At 44.2% G+C, this 24,391-nt stretch overlaps 1 protein-coding gene across 1 annotated transcript; it reads right to left on the minus strand.

The window, feature by feature from the left end:
- Positions 1–18,532: 18,532 nt before the first annotated feature.
- Positions 18,533–23,564, minus strand: LOC119362405 (alpha-galactosidase 3-like). The gene is made up of 15 exons (XM_037627619.1): positions 23,260–23,564; positions 23,043–23,101; positions 22,679–22,735; positions 22,549–22,583; positions 21,752–21,855; positions 21,569–21,641; positions 21,334–21,392; positions 21,168–21,233; positions 20,996–21,079; positions 20,843–20,907; positions 20,664–20,746; positions 20,058–20,148; positions 19,464–19,522; positions 19,214–19,354; positions 18,533–18,809 (listed from the first exon to the last, which is right to left on the minus strand). Exons 1-15 carry the CDS (start codon positions 23,472–23,474, stop codon positions 18,699–18,701), a joined length of 1,302 nt encoding a protein of 433 aa, XP_037483516.1. The 5' UTR covers positions 23,475–23,564; the 3' UTR covers positions 18,533–18,698.
- Between the last annotated feature and the right edge of the window lie 827 nt (positions 23,565–24,391).

The following is a 24,391-nucleotide window of genomic DNA, read 5'->3' on the forward strand; positions in this document are numbered from 1 at the left end:
CTTGAATTGCATTTAACTTGCAAGCACCGCTATTTAAACTCTAAAAGACTGATTCTTGTACTCCCTATGGGATCAGTACTCTTACTTTGAAAAAGCTACAACTAAACCATGTGAACTTGCATGACATCAGCTGGCACATATATGCATTACATGGTAAGAACTATTTGCCCGTGATCATTTTTGTTCATGCTCGATTTATTCAAGTTTCTAATCGATTGACTTGATGTATGTTTTTTCTCTTATGTGCAAAGCTATTCAATGCCTCCCGGATCAAATACTCTCTACAGCGAGATGCTATTCTATCTGGCTATGTAGGATTTCCATACGACGCATGGAACAGACACATACATCTCCAAAATAGTAAGAAACTTTGGGAAAATGTTTTGTCCACTTTTCAATTTAGCTTTGTTTGTAGTATACTGGTTCAATTCTTGATTGTGCGTCATTTGCTCCCATTTCAGTATCAATAAGATTCACGTATGAAATATCTAATCGCAGACAATTTTGATGCAAACTTGAAAGCATGAACAGTACCTCAAACACGCATGGTAATAATCATCTACTCATCCCTTTACTCTTGCAGGGTTGGCACACTAATAGAATAGGTATTGGCGTGATAGAGGAAGGATGCAAAGGCAGAGGAAATCAGACCGGGGTTACGAAGATAGGAGGCCAGATCTAGTTGGCTCAAGCAATGGCCACGCTGCGGTTGCAAGCGTAGCTGGCCGGACACTGACGTTGCATGGCAATCCACACCATGGTGCTTCCTCAAGCAACAGTGAGCAGAGGTATGCAGCACTGCTCAAACGTGAAACCACCGACGACATGTTATTTTTGGTACTCTTGTTCCAAAAAAAAATGTTATTTTTGGTACTGATGAAGTTCTTGCTAGCTCTGAGAATGGGTGGGTGGAAACCGTAAATGCCACGGAGGATCATGGTTCCACGTCATGGCAGCAGTAGCCAGCCCTCTTCATCTATCGTGGTGATTACACATGTCATCATAATGATTAATAGTGAGTCCATCACAGCGGAGCAACATCAGAACCTGGAGTTCAAAACCATGGGACCTTTCTCCGTGGCTCGTCAAAACTGTATGGGTCGGAATAAAGGCTCCGGTGGTCGGAATAAAGTCGTGTAGAAGCTGGCCTGAAGAAGTCTCTGGGTCGGAATATCACTGGCAGCGAGGATTTTTATAAAATCGGCCGCAAGAAGGTAGTGGAGAGGCGTGAGATGGCGCCTTTCCCTCCTCGTCCGAGAACACCACCGCCGAGGCCCGAGGGTGCCATCAACCATCAAGCTATCGCGAACCCCGTGTTGCTTTTGTGTACTATGTGTGTGTGCGTGCTCGAGGGCGGCTGTGTCTGATCGGCGTGCATGTTGTGCACATGCTTGCTTGTCCAGCCAGCTGCATGCATGGTCTGCTCATACTAGATGTGGTGTGTGTGTGTGTGTGTGTGTGTGTGTGTGTGTGTGTGTGTGTGCATGGAGCAGGCAGCTTGTGTGTATTGTGTGTGCCTGGTGTGTATGGGCGGATGTGCATGTGTGGTCTACTCCAGCTGGTGTACGTGCGCGGTGTTTGGCACTCCGGCATGGTGGTGTCTGGTGTGTGCTATGTGCCTCCGTTCCAGTCTCCTTCCCGTCTCCCCTCGTCGTGTCAAGCGCCTCTTCTGACATGTCGTTGTCTTTGTCTAGGCTAGTCACCGGAAGGAGGAAGAAGATGAATAGAGACTTCCACGTGGGATTAGTTTGTTTGAGGAGTTCAATTTGAGGGTTCGGTTAGGTCCGGTCTCCGTTTAACTTCTCAAATTATAAGCAGTTTTTTCTTGCGAATAAAATTATAAGCAGTTAATTATATGGACGCATATAGAGTTAAAGTTTAAGGCATCGGCTGGAGATGCTCGAAGTGTAGCATTCTAACTAGAGATACACCATTACACAGAGGTTGGCATGGGGAGTAAAATTGTTTATTTTGTGTGGCAGTTACGTCACTCAAACACTTACTTTTCTAGTGTGCGCTAGCGAGATATATCTGGAGCTGATGTGATGTTCCTTTAACCTCGGTTATGCGTCGCATGATTTGGCACGGTGCATTACCTTGCTTGGGGGTTCCTTTGTTAAGAAGAGAAACCTCATTGTTGCGATTTGGTTGCGGTGGTGTGGATTTTACGGAAACTCATAATAAATCATGTGTTAGGGGATTTTCGCTCATGGCCTTAATGCTATTAAGAAACAGTATAATGGAACGAGCTAGGACTGCTCACGGCGTTTTGACGTCCCTGACCATCCGATTAGATCGATCAGTCGTTTTCGAGCCTCGTCTGGTGATTCTTGGGCTGCTGCTCCACAGACTTACCTTTTTTAGACAACTCCACAGACTTACCTTCTGAGGAGTCAGGCTTCTTTTTGACAAAGGGTGAATTTTATTGACTCAATATGAAGCATTAAGAGAATACAAACATAATGAGCACACACCCGACCTCTGCATAGTTAGGATGCACACAGCCAACACCAACGCACACATACAAAAAGCACTCAGGCAAATAGCAAAGTCCTATAAGACCAAAGCTTTGCCTAAGCGTGAAGAAAAAAATGATCAAATCCGCGATCGACAAACTATAACAATGACCTTAATTATCCGCACCAACTTTCTCATGACACCGTAAGAACGACACGATACCTAGAACCGTTATGGATAATCGGGCTGGAAATGCATGTCCGGCCGGACTTGGGCTATTGGCAGATCACGCGACGTATAACCCAGGTCGGGTGTCAAGCAAGGTAATGCACCCAACAATCTTGCAGTCTAGATTTGGAGGGTCGGCGGCCACCTCATGATCTTCCAAATCACGCAAGCTCTCTGCACTCCTTAATTTCTCTTGATTGCTTATCGGTTTCCAAAACATGTCAACAATGTGAAGAAGGTTTGTGAGAAAATGTCTACAAAGCCATCTGAGCGACTCAACAGCAGCGGCAGCGAAGGGGCGGATGCAAAATGCAACCTGTTCCGACTACACAAAGTTCAACTGAAACTAACTCACGTGCGCAAGAAACAAAAAATCCCTTGCATCTATTTATGTGTTGGCTTCAGGGGACTGCAACTATACAAAGACGAGGAGGGTGTCAAGTGTTGCTACGCTGTAGGCACCATCAAGAAATAGCCTCCGGCTCCCTAACCTACGGTTCATGAATCTTGATCATCCTGTTGCTCTAACCTACTTGTTAGTGCTCAATTCGATCCTTCAAATTTTAGAAAAAATTGTAACTTAGTTAGTGGCCTATTGTATTGATGATAAATTTGTTCTTGGATACTACATACTACTCCCTCCGTCCCGGAATAAGTGTCTCAACTTTGTACTAGAGCTAGTACAAAGTTGTACTAAACTTGAGACACTTATTTTGGGACGGATGGAGTATTATCTAGTGCAAGCACTCATCTTCCTCTCACACCTCACGAAGAGATCCATTGGGCGCTAACCAAGTCTTGACTGTTTCATGTGGAATTTTTTGAAATCCAATGATTCGGCAAGTGTTTCTTTTGTATTCTGTTTGTGCGGAGCGGTTAAAAGGTCACCTTTGATTGTTATTTTTTACCTGGGTTGCAATGCCTACCTTTAGATGATATTTCCATTATTATTCAGTTACCGCTCTGATTAAAGTTGTCGAATACTTGATGGTTGCACTCACAGTTGAGTTCACGGACAAGACACAAATGTTAACACAACATCAACACCTATGCTAGAGTTGTTTAGCGTTAACTAGATGCCCGAATGAAAAGCTCTACTCTGAGGTAGGTTGAGTAGTTTATACAGGTTTATTGAGTATTACCTCTAAGGCACACACTTTTTCTTTGTGGTCTTTTAAGCAAGAAGGATAAATATAGGTATCTTTATCATCTTCTTGCTTGTAGTGTTTTTTCTATGGGGTAATCTGGACTATTGAAGTTTGTTGGTGTAGTCGAGGTTAGTGAAGGTGATGTTGGTGGTTTCATAATCACAGCAATGCAGCTACCATTCCAAGGATTCCCAAAGTTGATCATCCAGCATTCGGTCTATGCCATTGTTTAACTTTACTTCATTAGTGATCTTACTTACTAATTATGTGATACCACCTTTGGTTAGAATGTCGAGCATGCTACAAACTGTCAATACATAGTAATTTTTACTTATACACTACAATGTCGGGTGGAGTGTTGTCGCTCTTTCTAAGTTTACGTGATTATGATGTACTAGCACATATGCCCGTGCGTTGCAACGGGAGAGATATTTTTTTGCGAGAAGCAACGGGAAAGATAATTGATGTGACATCCAAAAAAGGCTCCAAAATGATAGGCGACAAAGGAAGGAGTTATGGTCTTCTCGCTGGACATGTTTGACACGCGAAATCTTAATAGTGGTGGGGTTGGTCGGCGTGGTAATGAGCGCTCAATTCATGCCTTTTTTCCTTTGGGTCCGCCTCCATCTCGGGGTTGTGCCTGCCTCCTCATTTGTTGGCTACTCGGCGACCTTCAGGACACGGTTTCTTCGACCACTCTATCCTATGATGGCGTAATCGGGTTGATTATTAATTGCAGCGCATAGATCCCATTTCATTAGCATAATCAGGCATGAATGTCTTTTCTTTTGAGGGTTTATTCTCTTTGATTATTTTAGTGCTCAAGTGTCCAAAATTTTGCTCTAATTAAAGCCAAACAATATATTCCCTTTTATTGGAACGTGCCCATAATTTTTTTTATTTATAGTCAACGAGCATAGAACGAATGTGCACCGCTAACCAATGGCCAGTGTGAATATTTAAGAAAATACTATAGCGTTACACCCGAAATATATTTTTTTCTGAACATTCAAAAAATATTAATTGGCAAATATTCTTGGAAACCTGAACAATTTTTTTAATCCCGAACATTTTTGGAAAATGCAAAAAAAATATAAATTCCAATATTTTTGGAAAAACACAAACAAAAATAGAAACATGAATCTGTTTTTAAATTCACAAACAGTATTTTGAAAAAATGTAAATCTTTTTCCTTCAAAAAAAGAAAACATGTAAATTTTACAAAAAGACAAATATTTTGAATTTTCTATTTTAATAAAGGGAGCATTCAGAAAAAAATTAGGAAATCTTTTAGACGCAAATTGGTTTTTGGATTTGTGAACATTTCACAAAAACAAGAACGTTTTAAAATATGGAGCATTTTATAAAATGGAATCTTTACTAAAAAAATCTCAAAGAATTTTCGAAAAACACAAACATTTTTTTAATGAGAAAAAAATAAATGTTGAGAAAATTTTGAAACTAAAATTCTTTAAAAGTTTCTAACATTTTTCAAAATAGGAACACAATTTTGGAATTCTGACCATGTTTCGAATATTTGAACAAACATTGAAATTTGGAATACTTTTGTAAATTTTTCTCTCACAAAAAAAATAAAAATAAATAGGAAAAAATGAAAAATAAATATAAAAGGCAAAGAGAAAGGAACCGAAAAAGGAAATAAGAAATAGAACAACGAAAAAGGGGAAACGGGCCGGCCCAGTCTTAGGCGCCCTGTGGGAAGCTTCAACTATTTATAGCGCCAGGCGACAAATAAGGTCTGCCAAACTGCATGGGCAATAATAAGTGGGCTGGCCAGATCGCGCGCGGCCCAGTTATGGAATTCTGGACAAACCTTTTTTTTCCTTTTCTAGCGGATAGACACTCAAAAATTTAGTACCATCTCGGATAGAAAAAAAATCTTTTCAACGGTGCATGGATGAAAAAATTAGCGAAACACATCTTGCTTTATTAGTACGTATAGGTATAGATATGCTGCCCTTGTGCATTGTGGTGGCAAAAATATTTGCCTTGTTTAATGGAGCAGGGAAAATATCAAACCTAGTGGAGTCATTTTGTATGGTATCAGGGTAGAGAATAAACAGAGACAAGTCATCAATTTTCTTTAGCAAGGGGACCCAGAGATACTACGAGATGCAGTAAAGGGTTTCCTTCATGTCCCTAATGAATATTTGAGTGGCAGGTACTTGGCGATGCCCACAGATGTAGGGCATTCAAAAAATGGAACCTTTAACTATTTAAGTGATCGGGTATGGGACAAAGTTAAAGGTTGGATGAGCAAGTGTTTATCTGCGTACGGCAAGGAGGTCGTCATCAAATCTGTAGCCCAAGTGATCCTGGTATATTCTATGTCTTGTTTCAGGTTTAAATGGTCATATAAAGTCTATCATCTGAAAGTTTTGGTGGGGGTGCTGTTGGGGAACGTAGTAATTTCAAAAAAAATCCTGCGCACACGCAAGATCATGGTGATGTATAGCAACGAGAGGGGAGAGTGTTTTCCACGTACCCTCGTAGACCGAAAGCGGAAGCCTTAGAACAACGCGGTTGATGTAGTCGTACGTCTTCACGATCCGACCGATCCAAGTACCCAACGTACGACACCTCCGACTTCAGCACACGTTCAGCTCGATGACGATCCCCGGACTCCGATCCAGCAGGGTGTCGGGAAGAGTTCCGTCAGCACGACGGCGTGGTGACGATGATGATGTTCTACCGACGCAGGGCTTCGCCTAAGCACCGCTACGATATTGACCGGGGTGGAATATGGTGGAGGGGGGCACCGCACACGGCTAAGGAACAATCACGAAGATCAACTTGTGTGTTATGGGGTGCCCCCCTGCCCCCGTATATAAAGGAGGGAGGGGGGAGGTGCGGCCGGCCCCTTGGGGTGCGCCTGGAGGAGTCCTACTCCCACCGGGACTAGGACTCCCCCCTCTTGCCTTGTTGGAGAAGGAAGGGGGAAGGGGGAAAGAGGAAAGGGGGGCGCCCCCCCCCCTTCCTTGTCCTATTCGCACTAGGGGGGAGGGGGCGCGCGGCCTGCCCTGGCCGGCCCTCCTCTTCTCCCTTAGGGCCCACGTAGGCCCATTAACCCCCGGGGGGTTCCGGTAACCTCCCGGTACTCCGGTAAAATCCCGATTTCACCCGGAACGATTCCGATATCCAAATATAGACTTCCAATATATAAATCTTTATGTCTCAACCATTTCGAGACTCCTCATCGTGTCCGTGATCACATCCGGGACTCCAAACAACCTTCGGTACATCAAAAACTATAAACTCATAATATAATTGTCATTGTAACGTTAAGCGTGCGGACCCTACGGGTTCGAGAACTATGTAGACATGACCTAGAACAGTTTCCGGTCAATAACCAATAGCGGAACCTGGATGCTCATATTGGCTCCTACATATTCTACGAAGATCTTTATCGGTCAAACCGCATAACAACATATGTTGTTCCCTTTGTCATCGGTATGTTACTTGCTCGAGATTCGGTCGTCGGTATCCAATACCTAGTTCAATCTCGTTACGGGCAAGTCTCTTTACTCGTTATCTAATGCATCATTCCATAACTAACTCATTAGCTACATTGCTTGCAAGGCTTATAATGATGTGCATTACCGAGAGAGCCCAGAGATACCTCTCCGACAATCGGAGTGACAAAACCTAATCTCGAAATACGCCAACTCAACATGAACCTTTGGAGACACCTATAGAGCTCCTTTATAATCACCCAATTATGTTGTGACGTTTGGTAGCAAACAAAGTGTTCCTTTGGTAAATGGGAGTTGCATAATCTCATAGTTATAGGAACTTTGTATAAGTCATGAATAAAGCAATAGCAACATACTAAATGATCAAGTGCTAAGCTAACGGAATGGGTCAAGTCAATCACATCATTCTCCAAATGATGTGATCCCATTTAATCAAATGACAACACATGTCTATGGTTAGGAAACATAACCATCTTTGATTAATGAGCTAGTCAAGTAGAGGCATACTAGTGACATTAAGTTTGTCTATGTATTCACACATGTATCATGTTTCCGGTTAATACAATTATAGCATGAATAATAAACATTTATCATGATATGAGGAAATAAATAATAACTTTATTATTGCCTCCAGGGCATATTTCCTTCAGTCTCCCACTTGCACTAGAGTCAATAATCTAGATTACACAGTAATGATTCTAACACCCATGGAGTCTTGGTGTTGATCATGTTTTGCTCATGGAAGAGGCTTAGTCAACGGGTCTGCAACATTCAGATCCGTATGTATCTTGCAAATCTCTATGTCTCCCACCTGGACTTGGTCCCGGATGGAATTGAAGCGTCTTTTGATATGCTTGGTCCTCTTGTGAAATCTGGATTCCTTTGCCAAGGCAATTGCACCAGTATTGTCACAGAAGATCTTCATTGGTCCCGATGCACTAGGTATGACACCTAGATCGGAAATGAACTCCTTCATCCAGACTCCTTCATTCGCTGCTTCTGAAGCAGCTATGTACTCCGCTTCGCATGTAGATCCCGCCACGACGCTTTGTTTAGAACTGCACCAACTGACAGCTCCACCGTTCAATATAAACACATATCTGGTTTGCGATTTAGAATCGTCCGGATCAGTGTCAAAGCTTGCATCGACGTAACCATTTACGACTAGCTCTTTGTCACCTCCATAAATGAGAAACATATCCTTAGTCCTTTTCAGGTATTTCAGGATATTCTTGACCGCTGTCCAGTGATCCACTCCTGGATTACTTTGGTACCTCCCTGCTAAACTTATTCCTAAGCATACATCAGGTCTGGTACACAGCATTGCATACATGATAGAGCCTATGGCTGAAGCATAGGGAACATCTTTCATTTTCTCTCTATCTTCTGTTGTGGTCGGGCATTGAGTCTGACTCAACTTCACATTGTAATACATGCAAGAACCCTTTCTTTGCTTGATCCATTTTGAACTTTTTCAAAACTTTATCAAGGTATGTGCTTTGTGAAAGTCCAATTAAGCGTCTTGATCTATCTCTATAGATCTTGATGCCCAATATGTAAGCAGCTTCACCGAGGTCTTTCATTGAAAAACTTTTATTCAAGTATCCCTTTATGCTACCCAGAAATTCTATATCATTTCCAATTAACAATATGTCATCTACATATAATATCAGAAATGCTACAGAGCTTCCACTCACTTTCTTATAAATACAGGCTTCTCCAAAAGTCTGTATAAAACCATATGCTTTGATCACACTATCAAAGCATTTATTCCAACTCCGAGATGCTTGCACCAGTCCATAGATGGATCGCTGGAGCTTGCACACTTTGTTAGCACCTTTTGGATCGACAAAACCTTTTGCTTGCATCATATACAACTCTTCTTCCAGAAATCCATTCAGGAATGCAGTTTTGACATCCATTTGCCAAATTTCATAATCATAAAATGCGGCAATTGCTAACATGATTCGGACAGACTTAAGCATCGCTACGGGTGAGAAGGTCTCATCGTAGTCAACTCCTTGAACTTGTCGAAAACCTTTCGCAACAAGTCGAGCTTTGTAGACAGTTACATTACCATCAGCGTCAGTCTTCTTCTTAAAGATCCATTTATTGAATCTTTAGCCAAAGTCCATACTTTATTTTCATACATGGATCCCATCTCAGATTTCATGGCCTCAAGCCATTTTGCGGAATCTGGGCTCATCATCGCTTCCTCATAGTTCGTAGGTTCGTCATGGTCAAGTAACATGACTTTCAGAATAGGATTACCGTACCACTCTGGTGCGGATTTTATTCTGGTAGACCTACGAGGTTCAGTAGTAACTTGATCTGAAGTTTCATGATCTATATCATTAGCTTCCTCACTTATTGGTGTAGTTGTCACAGGAACCGGTTCTTGTGATGAACTACTTTCCAACAAGGGAGTAGGTACAGTTACCTCATCAAGTTCTACTTTCCTCCCACTCACTTCTTTCGAGAGAAACTCCTTCTCTAGAAAGGATCCAAATTTAGCAACAAAAATCTTGCCCTCAGATCTGTGATAGAAGGTGTACCCAATAGTCTCTTTTGGGTATCCTATGAAGACACATTTCTTTGATTTGGGTTCGAGCTTATCTGCTTGAAGTTTCTTCACATAAGCATCGCAGCCCCAAACTTTAAGAAATGACAACTTTGGTTTCTTGCTAAACCATAGTTCATAAGGTGTCGTCTCAACGGATTTTGATGGTGCCCTATTTAACGTGAATGTGGTCGTCTCTAAAGCGTAACCCCAAAACAATAGCGGTAAATCAGTAAGAGACATCATAGATCGCACCATATCGAGTAAAGTACGATTACGACGTTCGAACACACCATTTCGTTGTGGTGTTCCGGGTGGCGTGAGTTGCGAAACTATTCCGCATTGTTTCAAATGTAAACCAAACTCGTAACTCAAATATTCTCCTCCACGATCAGATCATAGAAATTTTATTTTCTTGTTACGATGATTTTCCACTTCACTCTGAAATTCTTTGAACTTTTCAAATGTTTCAGACTTGTGTTTCATCAAGTAGATATACCCATATTTGCTCAAATCATCTGTGAAGGTTAGAAAATAACGATACCCGTCACGAGCTTCAATATTCATTTGACCACATACATCAGTATGTATGATTTCCAATAGATCAGTTGCTCGCTCCATAGTTCTGGAGAATGGCGTTTTAGTCATCTTGCCCATGAGGCACGGTTCGCAAGTACCAAGTGATTCATAATCAAGTGATTCCAGAAGTCCATCAGTATGGAGTTTCTTCATGCGCTTTACACCGATATGACCTAAATGGCAGTGCCACAAATAAGTTGCACTATCATTATCAACTCTGCATCTTTTGGTTTCAACATTATGAATATGTATCACTATTATCAAGATTCAATAAAAATAGACCACTCTTCAAGGATGCATGACCATAAAAGATATTACTCATATAAATAGAACAACCATTATTCTCTGATTTAAATGAATAACTGTCTCGCATCAAACAAGATCCAGATATAATGTTCATGCTTAACGCTGGCACCAAATAACAATTATTTAGGTCTAAAACTAATCCCGATGGTAGATGTAGAGGTAGCGTGCCGACCGCGATCACATCGATTTTGAAACCATTTCTCACGCGCATCGTCACCTCGTCCTTAGCCAATCTTCGCTTAATCCGTAGTCCCTGTTTCGAGTTGCAAACATTAGCAACAGAACCAGTATCAAATACCCAGGTGCTACTGCGAGCATTAGTAAGGTACACATCAATAACATGTATATCACATATACCTTTGTTCACTTTGCCATCCTTCTTATCCGCCAAATACTTGGGGCAATTCCGCTTCCAGTGTCCAGTTTGCTTGCAGTAGAAGCACTCAGTCTCAGGCTTAGGTCCAGACTTGGGTTTCTTCTCTTGAGCAGCAACTTGTTTATTGTTCTTCTTGAAGTTCCCCTTCTTCTTTCCTTTGCCCTTTTTCTTGAAACTGGTGGTCTTATTGACCATCAACACTTGATGCTCCTTCTTGATTTCTGCCTCCGCAGCTTTCAGCATTGCGAAGAGCTCGGGAATAGTCTTGTCCATTCCTTGCATATTATAGTTCATCACAAAGCTCTTGTAGCTTGGTGGCAGTGATTGAAGAATTTTGTCAATGACACTATCATAGTAAGATTAACTCCCAGTTGAATCAAGTGATTATTATACCCAGACATTTTGAGTATATGTTCACTAACAGAACTATTCTCCTCCATCTTACAGCTATAGAACTTATTGGAGACTTCATATCTCTCAATCCGGGCATTTGCTTGAAATATTAACTTCAACTCCTGAAACATCTCATATGCTCCATGACGTTCAAAACATCGTTGAAGACCCGGTTCCAAGTCGTAAAGCATGGCACACTGAACTATCAAGTAGTCATCAGCTTTGCTCTGCCAAACGTTCTTAACGTCGTCAGTTGCATCTGCAGCAGGCATGGCACCAAGCGGTGCTTCCAGGACATAATTCTTTTGTGCAGCAATGAGGATAATCCTCAGGTTACGGACCCAGTCCGTGTAATTGCTACCATCATCTTTCAACTTAGCTTTCTCAAGGAACGCATTAAAATTCAACGGAACAACAGCACGAGCCATCTATCTACAACAAACATAGACAAGCAAAATACTATTAGGTACTAAGTTCATGATAAATTTAAGTTCAATTAATCATATTACTTAAGAACTCCCACTTAGACAGACATCTCTCTAGTCATCTAAGTGATCACGTGATCCAAATCAACTAAACCATGTCCGATCATCACGTGAGATGGAGTAGTTTCAATGGTGAACATCACTATGTTGATCATATCTACTATATGATTCACGTTCGACCTTTCGGTCTCCGTGTTCCGAGGTCATATCTGTATATGCTAGGCTCGTCAAGTTTTAACCTGAGTATTCTGCGTGTGCAATTGTTTTGCACCCGTTGTATTTGAACGTAGAGCCTATCACACCCAATCATCACGTGGTGTCTCAGCACGAAGAACTTTCGCAATGGTGCATACTCAGGGAGAACACTTCTTGATAATTTAGTGAGAGATCTCTTAAAATGCTACCGTCAATCAAAGCAAGATAAGATGCATAAAGGATAAACATCACATGCAATCAATATAAGTGATATGATATGACCATCATCATCTTGTGCTTGGGATCTCCATCTCCGAGGCACCGTCATGATCACCATCGTCACCGGCGCGACACTTTGATCTCCATCGTAGCATTGTTGTCGTTACGCCATCTATTGCTTCTACGACTATCGCTACCGCTTAGTGATAAAGTAAAGCAATTACAGGGCGTTTGCATTTCATACAATAAAGCGACAACCATATGGCTCCTGCCAGTTGCCGATACCTTCGGTTACAAAACATGATCATTTCATACAATAAAATATAGCATCACGTCTTGACCATATCACATCACAACATGCCCTGCAAAAACAAGTTAGACGTCCTCTACTTTGTTGTTGCAAATTTTACGTGGCTATTACGGGCTGAGCAAGAACTGTTCTTACGTACGCATCAAAACCACAATGATAGTTCGTCAAGTTAGTGTTGTTTTAACCTTCGCAAGGACCGGGCGTAGCCACACTCGGTTCAACTAAAGTTGAAGAAACAGATACCCGCTAGCCACCTGTGAGCAAAGCACGTCGGTAGAACCAGTCTCGCGTAAGCGTACGCGTAATGTCGGTCCGGGCCGCTTCATCCAACAATACCGCCGAACCAAAGTATGACATGCTGGTAAGCAGTATGACTTGTATCGCCCACAACTCACTTGTGTTCTACTCGTGCATATAACATCAACGCATATAACCTAGGCTCGGATGCCACTGTTGGGGAACGTAGTAATTTCAAAAAAATTCCTACGCACACGCAAGATCATGGTGATGTATAGCAACGAGAGGGGAGAGTGTTGTCCACGTAACCTCGTAGACCGAAAGTGGAAGCGTTAGAACAATGTGGTTGATGTAGTCGTACGTCTTCACGATCCGACCGATCCAAGTACCGAACGTACGGCACCTCCGAGTTCAGCACACGTTCAGCTCGATGATGATCCCCGGACTCCGATCCAACAGGGTGTCAGGGAAGAGTTCCGTCAGCACGATGGCGTGGTGACGGTGATGATGTTCTACCGATGCAGGGCTACGATATGACCGAGGTGGAATATGGTGGAGGGGCGCACCGCACACGGCTAAGGAACGATCACGAAGATCAACTTGTGTGTTATGGGGTGCCCCCATGCCCCCGTATATAACGGAGGGAGGGGAGGTGCGGCCGGCCACTTGGGGTGCGCCTGGAGGAGTCCTACTCCCACCGAGAGTAGGACTCCCCCCTCTTGCCTTGTTGGAGAAGGAAGGGGGAAGAGGAAAGAGGAAAGGGGGGCGCCGCCCCCCCCCCCCTTCCTTGTCCTATTCGGACTAGGGGGAGGGGGCGCGCGGCCTGCCCTGGCCGGCCCTCCTCTTCTCCCTTAGGGCCCATGTAGGCCCATTAACCCCCGGGGGGGTTCCGGTAACCTCCCGGTACTCCGGTAAAATCCCGATTTCACCCGGAACGATTCTGATATCCAAATATAGGCTTCCAATATATCAATCTTTATGTCTTGACCATTTCGAGACTTCTCGTCATGTCCGTGATCACATCCGGGACTCCGAACAACCTTCGGTACATCAAAAACTATAAACTCATAATATAACTGTCATCGTAACGTTAAGCGTGCGGATCCTACGGGTTCGAGAACTATGTAGACATGACCTAGAACAGTTTTTGGTCAATAACCAATAGCGGAACCTGGATGCTCATATTGGCTCCTACATATTCTACGAAGATCTTTATCGGTCAAACCGCATAACAACATACGTTGTTCCCTTCGTCATCGGTATGTTACTTGCCCGAGATTCGATCGTCGGTATCCAATACCTAGTTCAATCTCGTTACCGGCAAGTCTCTTTACTCGTTACATAATGCATCATTCCATAACTAACTCATTAGCTACATTGCTTGCAAGGCTTATAGTGATGTGCATTACCGAGAGAGCCCAGAGATACCTCTCCGACAATCGAAGTGACAAAATCTAATCTTGAAATACGCCAACTCAACATGAACCTTTGGAGACACCTATAGAGCTCTTTTATAATCACCCAATTATGTTGTGACGTTTGGTAGCACACAAAGTGTTCCTTTGGTAAACGGGAGTTGCATAATCTCATAGTTATAGGAACTTTGTATAAGTCATGAATAAAGCAATAGCAACATACTAAACGATCAAGTGCTAAGCTAACGGAATGGGTCAAGTCAATCACATCATTCTCCTAATGATGTGATCTCATTTAATCAAATGACAACACATGTCTATGGTTAGGAAACATAACCATCTTTGATTAATGAGCTAGTCAAGTAGAGGCATACTAGTGATATTAAGTTTGTCTATGTATTCACACATGTATCATGTTTCCGGTTAATACAATTATAGCATGAATAATAAACATTTATCATGATATGAGGAAATAAATAATAACTTTATTATTGCCTCTAAGGCATATTTCCTTCAGGTGCAAGCAAGGAGAGAGGAAACTGGCTTTGGTCTCGTGGGATGTGATGACAAGACCAAAACATTTGGGAGGACTTGGATTCGGAGATCTAGAGCTGTTTAAGCTTGCTTTATTGGCGAGACAGGCTTGGAGAATTTTTCAGGAGCCTTTATCTTTGAGTGCCAGAATACTCAAAGCGGGTTATTTCCCGAAAACGATATTACTTGAGGTTGAGCTTGGGTCCCGTCCATCACAGATTTGGCGTGTTATACTCGAGGGAAGGGATGTGTTGAAGCAAGGTATCATCAGGCGGCGGATTGGCAATGGTCAGGCTACGGACATATGGGCGGACAACTGGATTCCTAAAGAATCTACACCGAGACCGACTACGTCCGTTGTACATGATCCCCCAAGGAAAGTTTTTTTTGAAACGGAGGCAAAAGATTTGCCTCATATATTAAATAAGGAGAGGAGAGTTTGTTACAACACACACCCAGAATACGGCATGACATTTTGTTCTCGCAATAGAAAAGACCCTAACTTCTTTGCCCCGGCGGTGATCCAAAGGTTTGCCTCGTTGATGATGGTGTTGAGTAGAGTTGGCGGAGGCTTGCTCTTATGCCGGAACACTCTTGCGTTTCTCTCATTTCAAATGACCCACGACACAAGCATGGTGATTGAGGCCTTCGCTTTTCGGTTGGTGGTGCTAAAAACTGGATGTTTGAACTGTACAGTTCGTTGGATCACTCGAAGTTCACTAAGATGGCTGTCACCTTGTGGGCACTGTGGTACGCACGGGGGAAAGCGATATACGGGGCAATTTTCCAGAGTCCGCAACAAACCATATCTTTCATGACTAACTTTATTACAGAACTGGAGCACAAACCATATTTTTCGTGAATAACTTTATTACAGAACTGGAGCAGCTTCCAGCTACGGTGGTGAGGCCGGCTGGACCCATGCCAAACCCAGCGATGGCTCGCTCCAGAAGTGGGCATCGTCAAGCTGAATGCGGACGGAGCCATAGCAAGGAACAGGCGAGGCGGAGCAGCTCTATGCCGCGACCACAATGGCATATACCTTGGGTCTTCTGTAGTGGTTTATCCAGGCATCATAGACCCGACGATCCTAGAAACATATGCTTGCAGGGAAGCTTTAGCTTTGGCTGATGATCTAGGAGTTCAGAATATTGTGGTTGCATCTGATTGCCAAGGAGTAGTCAACGACATAAACCATGGGCGGGCAGTCCGAATGCAGCGATCACGCATGGAATCATAGCTCGTGGCTCTAGTTTTTCTTCTTGTAAGTTTTTGCCCGAAACTATAATTTTGAGGCTCACAATCTCGTCAAGTTTGCTTATAATTTAGGCATAGGTAGGCATGTTTGGTTGGGCAATCCTCATGACCCAAATCTTGTACCCATGGACATTACTTTGAATCAATAAAGAGGGCGAGATTACTCAAAGAAAAAAAAAAACTCAGGAGGGGATGTCTGTCGAAAAAAAAACTCCCATGCAATGCGGCGCTTTCGTCAGAAACCAAACCGACTCAATCACCCCTTAGGGCATGTACAATGGTGCTATCTTACGAGTGCCACGTAGGATAGATGATGAGGTGGAGGAGAGAGAACTCATAAGAAAAGGCTTGTCTTTTCTTAATTAAGAGAAGACAAGAGGTGATCTCTTAGCACAATATGTCTCACCACATATTTAGGAATTGCTAGTTATTAAAGATAAGGCTAAGAGATGACCCATTGTAGATAATTTTTTTTGTCTTCTCTAAATCACATGCAAGACTTAAGATAAGACTATCTTATCAACCACTGTACATGCCCTTAAATACTGTACTTCAACGCACAACAAACCTAGCCGAGACGCCCGCGTCCACGATGGCCGCCGCCGCCGACCGTCTCTCCGCCCTCCCTGACGATCTTCTCCACCACGTACTGTCCTTCGCGCCGGCCAAGGAGGCCGCGGCCAGCGCCGTCCTCTCGCGCCAATGGCGTCCCCTGTGGCGCCGCACGGGCGTCCTCAACCTCGACAGCAGACACTACTCCGCCGAAGATCGCTACGCCTGCTTCGACGTCTTCTTCCGCGACGCCAAGGCGGCCCTCGCCGCCACCCGCCGCGGGACGGCCCTCAAGAGGCTCACGCTCTTCCTCACCGAAGGCGCCTACCGCCTCTTGACCAGATGGTACAGCAACCCCGGACCGAAAGAGGACGTCAGGGTCGCCGGCCTCCTCGCCGACCCCGCCGCGGCCGGGCTGGAAGACCTCCGCATTGGCTCCGAGAAGCAAAGCCAGTGCGACGACATGTACAGCCCGCCGCTGGGCTCCCTGCCATGGGCCGCCACACTCCGGGTGCTGGAGCTCGAGCGCTGCAACCTCGAGCCGCCACCGCCGTCGGCGCGCCTGGCCTTCCCGCGCCTCACGGATCTCACGCTGCGCCACTGCTTCGCCTTGGAGGGGCATCTCCAGGTCCTGGTCGACAACGCGCCGGCGCTGACCAGCCTGGTGCTGGTGAACCTCCGTCAGAACTCGCCGGAGCCACCTGGTTCCAACAAGACGATTTACATGCATGAAACTTTCAGCCTGCGCCTCCGCCTCCGCTGTCCCACGGTCGCCGCCCTGGTGCTCGAGACCCATTATCTCGGCTGGCATGAGCTCGACGATCCCGCCAACACGGGCATCGAGCTCGACATGCCGAGCCTGCGCTCCTTCCGCTACAGCGGGTACCCTCTCAAGCTCTCGCTTGCAACGCCCGCGCCGGCGCTGGCACGCGTCAACCTCGACGCCACTCGCCGCAACCAAAACGTCCAGCAGTACGAGTCCACGTCGCGCATGCTCACCAGCTTCTCCAGCACGAGGGCGCTCAAGCTGCGGCTGGACAGCATTGAAGACATCCTGGCCGGCAAGGCCATCTTGCCCACGTTCCCAAACCTCAAGCTCCTCCAAGTGCACGGCAAGTGCAAGGACGGGGACAGAAGCACAGCGGTGGCAGTGGCGAGGCTGCTCGCCTCCTGCCCGGCCATGTCCGAGCTGCGGCTCAGGCTGGAGATGTCGCACCACTACTGGTACAACACCGAGGACCCAGCCGGAGGCCCCTTCGGCGAATCCATGGACCGGTTCGAGAGGCTCGCGTGCATGCCATCGGCGCATCGTGATGCGGTGCAGCTCGACGGCGTCTCGGGGCTCCCGAACGCCCTGACAAACAGCAAGTTCAGCTGCCTGGAGACAACCCTGCGCAAGGTAACGCTGCAGTTCAAGGCCAGGGAGGTCAACTGCTTCCAGGTGCGGCTGGCCAAGTTCCTCGTGGAGAACACCATGGTGCTCCAGGAGATGCACGTCGACGACGGCAGCCAGTTCTGGTCGGACCACCTCCGCCACAAGGTGGCCAGATGGAGAGCCGACGCGTTCCAGGCCAAGAACCTGCCAGATGCTGCCGGGTTTCAGATCTACCAGCTAGCTAACCCTGTGATAGACCCTAAGAAACAGTCAGGTTACGATTAGGATGCACCTGTAATAATGAGAAAACATTATATGTCCTATATATATTTCCCCTCCAATAACTGATGATTAATTTATTGGTCATAGTCCACTGGCATGATATAGAGCCTCCCGGAAAGAGATGTACAAATTGAGAGTAAATTTTGCGCATCATGCTGGATATATGATTGATAAGAGTATTTTGTCCAAAACAGGCTGATACATATATATACCGTGTGACCTGGAAGTTGGATGATTGACCAAAGTTTGTTTCCAGACATATATATACCGCATGGCGTGGCTTTGACCTTTTTCAATCACCAACTTGCAGAAAAACCGACGGTGGGAGTAAAAATGTACATCTTGCAGTCGTGCACGGCGACTTGGGCTCCAAAAGTTCCTACCACGTTCGCCGATAGAGTTTCATGCTGGAGAAAATGCAAATTTAGCAGGTGGTCCACAACAAAACAGATAATGCTAACAAGACTAGTCAAGTGTATGAGGGTGCTCCCAACTTAGAACACCGGTTGTGAAAGACTAAATGATCGCATTGTTTCTATTCTCCCAGATTACACCGGTTGAGCTGTCGTTTAACTACGATAGTATTTTGACTATGAAGCTTCAAGACCTCCCTTGGATTCTCAACGACTAAACTAAACCCATCAGAGAGAAAGGGTAGAAGGATTAGTAGTTCAATTCTATCTGGAATCTAATTAATGTTGATATGCTTATAGACGGAGGTAGTATGTTTCTCCAGCCACCTTGATTTTGGAGGGACAAGAGGTGAATTAAAACACCTGACACTGACAGCAATGAAATCTATGCAACTCACCTTCCACAGATCTCTAACAGAATAGGCAGATGAACCATCAAGGCCTACAGCTGGCAATGACATTGTGATATTAACCGTCTCCGAACAACGATTCCATAAAGCAACAGCCAAACGGTTGCCAGAGAGGGGGCCAGCCCACACCTGCAAAATTTGACATACTATGAGTTTGGCATAGGGATGTGTTGATGCACGGAACGGAACGAAGATGTGCGACTTATAATAGCTATCCCATATGGAGCAGCTAAATCACCTCACGGCATCCACCCTTTCCCTGACCCAAAATTCTTCTTCCTTGAACTCCAAGAGGATCTGCAGAAAAAGAAACACAATTAATATAACCAATTGCATAGTTACAACAGCACACATACAAATGGTTCTTACTGTGTGAATAGAACAATATGCCAGAAATCTTATATAGCAGAAGAAACACAATCAGGCACTTTAAAAACACCCTCAAAAAAACAGAACGGATAAACAGCATATAATGTTAGTGTTCAGCATAATATATCGCGTCTCCGAGAGGAATAAAGAAATGGCAACTAGCCAGCTCAATGCTCGTAAGTCAATCAAACACAAAACATAACTCGAAAAAAAAAATCTTCGTCTTAGATCCATCAAGTGGTTCAAACAACTCCTATGAAAATATCTACATTAGTTAGAGCAAACTGCCTTCTAAAGAGCAGGTAAGATGAAAACATCTTTTCAGTGCGTGGTTGTTTTGCGCCACCCAGAAAGCTCGCTTTCAATTCCATGAAAAAACGATAGCAATAGAAAAACTTCATTGCTGTTTCGACATGAGGACATATTATAGAGATACATACAAAGACAAGATTCTGAGTAATACCTTGGTTTACTTGAATTACTTCTTTGTTGCTCAATATTTCAATTGTCTGTGAAGTCATATTTCTGACATCACAACCAATTAAGAGAGGTGCCTGAAACATGACCCAGAAGGGGGTTTTCCGGTCAGTGCAACAAAATGAAAATAGCAGATAATGTGCCACCAATCAGTTTGTGTTTTACTTGCATTATGCATATACAAACTGATTGTAAAATTTAGTCTGGTACTCACGAGATGATTCTAGAATCCAACACTACTGCAGTACTAAGTTATCCAGAATGTATGCAGATAAACTTTTTGTACTACCTCTGTACCAAAATATAAGACGTTTTTGCAGTTCATGCTAGACAAATTTGCGCTGCTGATATCCAAATAAATTATGCGCATCTGCAGTTCTACATATTTCTCTGCAGCAATATCCTAAATTTGAAAGCCATGAGCCAAGACACAATTTTATACAAGGAAAATGAGCCTTTATTTTCACAAACTCTTAGCTTGGTCATTGGTCCAAAAATAACATAAACAACAAATTTGAAGGAGTCGATGCAGTGGGGCAATAAGGCATTGGCACAATTGTAGTGACTACTGATGCGCTTGGCAAACTCTTACCTTCATGAGTGCCCAGATGCTGAAATGTGCACGGTACTCTGCAAAGGTCATGCCACCATTTCCAACTTCCAGCATGTCCGGGTCTGCCAAAAATGAGTTTGTTTAGTAACAGTGTACTCTTTTATTTTAGAGTCTCTTACCACATCAGGAAAGCTTGTATTCCTGACAAACGTAGTTACCATTCCATCCACCGGGTCCAGCATATGATGCCCACTTGTTGTTCTTATCAGCAATGTCAGTCATGCTTGTTTTAAACAGAAAACGGACGAATCAATTTCACAGCACATCAGCAGACTGGTATATTCTTTTGTTTCAGGAAGATCATGAATCACCTTTTCCATGTATCCTGTATGTCATCTGTTGTACGCCAACTGTTTCCAACTTTTCCAGCCCATAAAGCTGGATCATCCTGGCCCCTAAGAGAGAATACACATCCAAATTCAACAAGGTTGGAGGTTGAGACAACGTACAACTGCTATTTATTTCCCAGTGTTAACTGCATACCATTCACATAGAGAGTAGAATATCTGGCGCCCAGTTGAATTTAGAGCATCACGCATTGGAGGATACCTGAGATTATGACATCATGGAACAAATTTTAGCTCTATATATCGAGGCTAACTGTCTGTAAAGCCAGTGATCTAGGCAAATGAAAGACGTGTGACCTAACCTTTCCTTTGGCGGTATTCCCAGATTGTAACAGTTGTCGTACTTTAGATAGTCAACACCCTGGACAAAAAAAAAATCAGATTCATGTCTTAGTAAAATTATTTGCATGTTCAGTAGCAGCGCAGAATAGGTTGAGATAGAAAGACTCGGAAAAGATGTTCTTAAAATGTTCATTGCAATGTTGTGCAGCTACTCTTTTATGCATCACTGATTCTGTGGTTGCTTGTAGCTCATACCCATGAAGCAAAAAGGGCAGCATCGTCATTTTCGTGATGGAGCGATCCTGGTCGAACTTGACAAGTAAATACCCTGAAAGCTTTTACTTGTTATAATTTTTGTTATTTGAATTATTCTTGACTATGATACATTAAGAACCCTAAAAGCTAGCAGGTTAAATCATCTATAGCTAGACAACTTACCCAGCGTCAGAGTAGATACCAAGTTTTAGACCTTTTCCGTGCACATAGTCCGCAAGTGATTTGATTCCAGAAGGGAAAGTCTTTGGATCAGGTAGCAATTGATCCTACATGTTACAGGAAATAATTTATTAAAAAATGTGCAGATGCACTCAAGATGCATTTATTTTAGTAACATGAACGAGTTTAATGCAGTGACATAAATAGATATCTTTGGGTATCCAAAAATAGTAATCGTATTGCCTCAGGTAGAGCGCAATGGGAAGACTTATTTATTTTTGATGAAAAACATTCGCTTACTAGTAACTGTATGGATCCCTAGGAGGGCATACTGACAGTACAGTAACTTCACAGAAACAATGCTCTAGAAAAATAAAGACAGAAAACAGAGCTATTGAAACCAAACTGATGAGCAAGGTATAGAACATAATTCTGACATGTTTTTAGTGAATACATTTTCAAAGTAAATGTAGGTACGACCACTGTAGAAGCTTTTTCTATTCAGGCCTTGGGGTCCAATTATCATGAACACAAGAAAAAAAATATCTTAGGTTTCTATGAATGTGCACAGAATAGAACATATAGAGACCACAGAGAAAAATAATGTTGTGATCAGACTAACTCAAGCTTTAACATCATACTCCATGTACAAGGAAAATGCAGTTAGGAAAAGTATAATGGAACTTATTGCCTTATTTACTACTCCCTCTGTCCCATAATATAAGAACGTTTTTGACACTAAGTGTCAAAAACGTTCTTATATTATGGGACAGAGGGAGTAGTTAAAGAAAACTTATTACCTTATTTCCTCGTTTCACATACGACCAACAGTCGTCTGAAAAGGAAGGACAAATATAGTTAGAGACAAGACACAAAATACTTCATGTAGCCCAATAAAAGATCGCACTGGTGTCAAGCTAAGTGGTGTACCGATGTTTATGTAGTTGTATCCCAAATCAGCCAACCCCGTCGAAACCAATGCATCAGCTGTTTCAAAAACAGGGTTATGAAACTCTGAATAGAGTAAACTCTACTCTGTACTCTGGAGAACACATTCGGCACTAATTATTACTGGCAAGCGCTAGTGTTAGTGCAAATAAGAGACATCAGACACTGTTCGATCTGTTGTATCCTAAGTACAGTATGTCTTTGCACTTGCCGCAACAGTTTAGAAATGTGCCCAAGACTATACGATGTAGATATAGCTACGATTTTTCAACAGGATCGAAAAGTGTGAATGGGGAATCGCAGTCTTAACAACGATTATATTCAGGGATCCCGCGGGGGGCCGAACCTGTCTCGCGGATGAGCGTGTCGTTGATGTTGCAGGCGAAGAAATTCCAGCTGTTCCACCTGCACGCAGCGCCCACACGGCGATCAATCGATGAAATTTCGACCGCAATCGCAACCCCCTCCGCCGGACAGACAGAAGAGAGAAACAAAGCGCGAGTCAAAGCGGCAGAGCGAGAGAAAACTGAGGAGCGGCGGGGAGCGGGGGGGAGTAAAATTACCCCATCTGGGGGGAGAGGGCGAGGCCGTTGTTGAGCTGCAGCCTGCCGTAGTTGGAGGTGTCGTAGAGGCGGCGCAGCGCGGCGGATGGCAGCGGCGCGATGCGCCGCGCCGCCGCGGCCGTCGCCGCCGAGGCGCCCGGCCACCGCGTCCCCTCCGGCGAGAGGGCTAGGACGAGGAGCAGGAGGAGCGGGAGGCGGCAGAGCGGCACCCTCATTCTCCGCTTCGTCTCGATGCTTCTGGCGCGCACCGCTCCCTTCCTTCCTCCGAACTCGAAGCCAGAAGCAGTTCGCCTGTGCCGACGGCGCCTGGTGTCGTCGTAGCGGGGAAATCCTCGTTAAAGAAAAAGAAAAAATTAATGGGCCAGTCAAGCGTCCAGAACCAGGGCCCACCGTCCCCCGGCCCCGGACACGTGCGTTATCCGTTCTAAGCACGTCGGATAAATTAGAGAGAAATCCTACTCCCTCCCTTCCAAAATATATGACTCGACTTCGTACTAGTTTTAGTATAAAATTGGGTCATCTATTTTAGAACGAAGGAAGTATTTCCTAGGAGTAAAAGTTTCAGAAATCACCGTGGAGGGCGGTCAGTGGATTCATGGGTGAAATTTATTTATTTATTGCGAATGGATGAGATGAGATTTCTTCTTCCATGGAAAATATTTGCCATTTGGAATTTCGATCGGCAAGGCGTGTACCGCTACCGCTGGTCCTAAGATGATTATGTTATCTTGCCTTCGGAATTAAGATGAGAGAAAATGACACGACACGCCACCCGTGCATTATTATCTACCTACCCGCACAGGTGCTGATCCCTCATGTGCCATTTTGCGCCTCTCTTATCCTGAATGACAAAGTCGCACTCAGGATAGGCGATGCGTCGGGGACACAGTGAAGGACCGATGGCGACGTACGTGCGTGCGGCATGGCCCCGTCTATGCTTGTGGCACATTCAACACAACAAGCTTCTGGATCCTACTCCCTCTGTCCTGTAACGTGAGATGTTTTTAACACTAAGGCCTCGTTTGATGGAAGAGGTTTCAAGAGGATTACAAGGAAATATGCCCGTTGGGCCCAGAATCCCCAGAAAACCTCGTCAGCCCATTTGATTCATAGGGATTAGATGGGCCAAACC

This window comes from Triticum dicoccoides, chromosome 2B (genome assembly GCF_002162155.2).
Source record: "Triticum dicoccoides isolate Atlit2015 ecotype Zavitan chromosome 2B, WEW_v2.0, whole genome shotgun sequence".
Taxonomy (NCBI): domain Eukaryota; kingdom Viridiplantae; phylum Streptophyta; class Magnoliopsida; order Poales; family Poaceae; genus Triticum; species Triticum dicoccoides.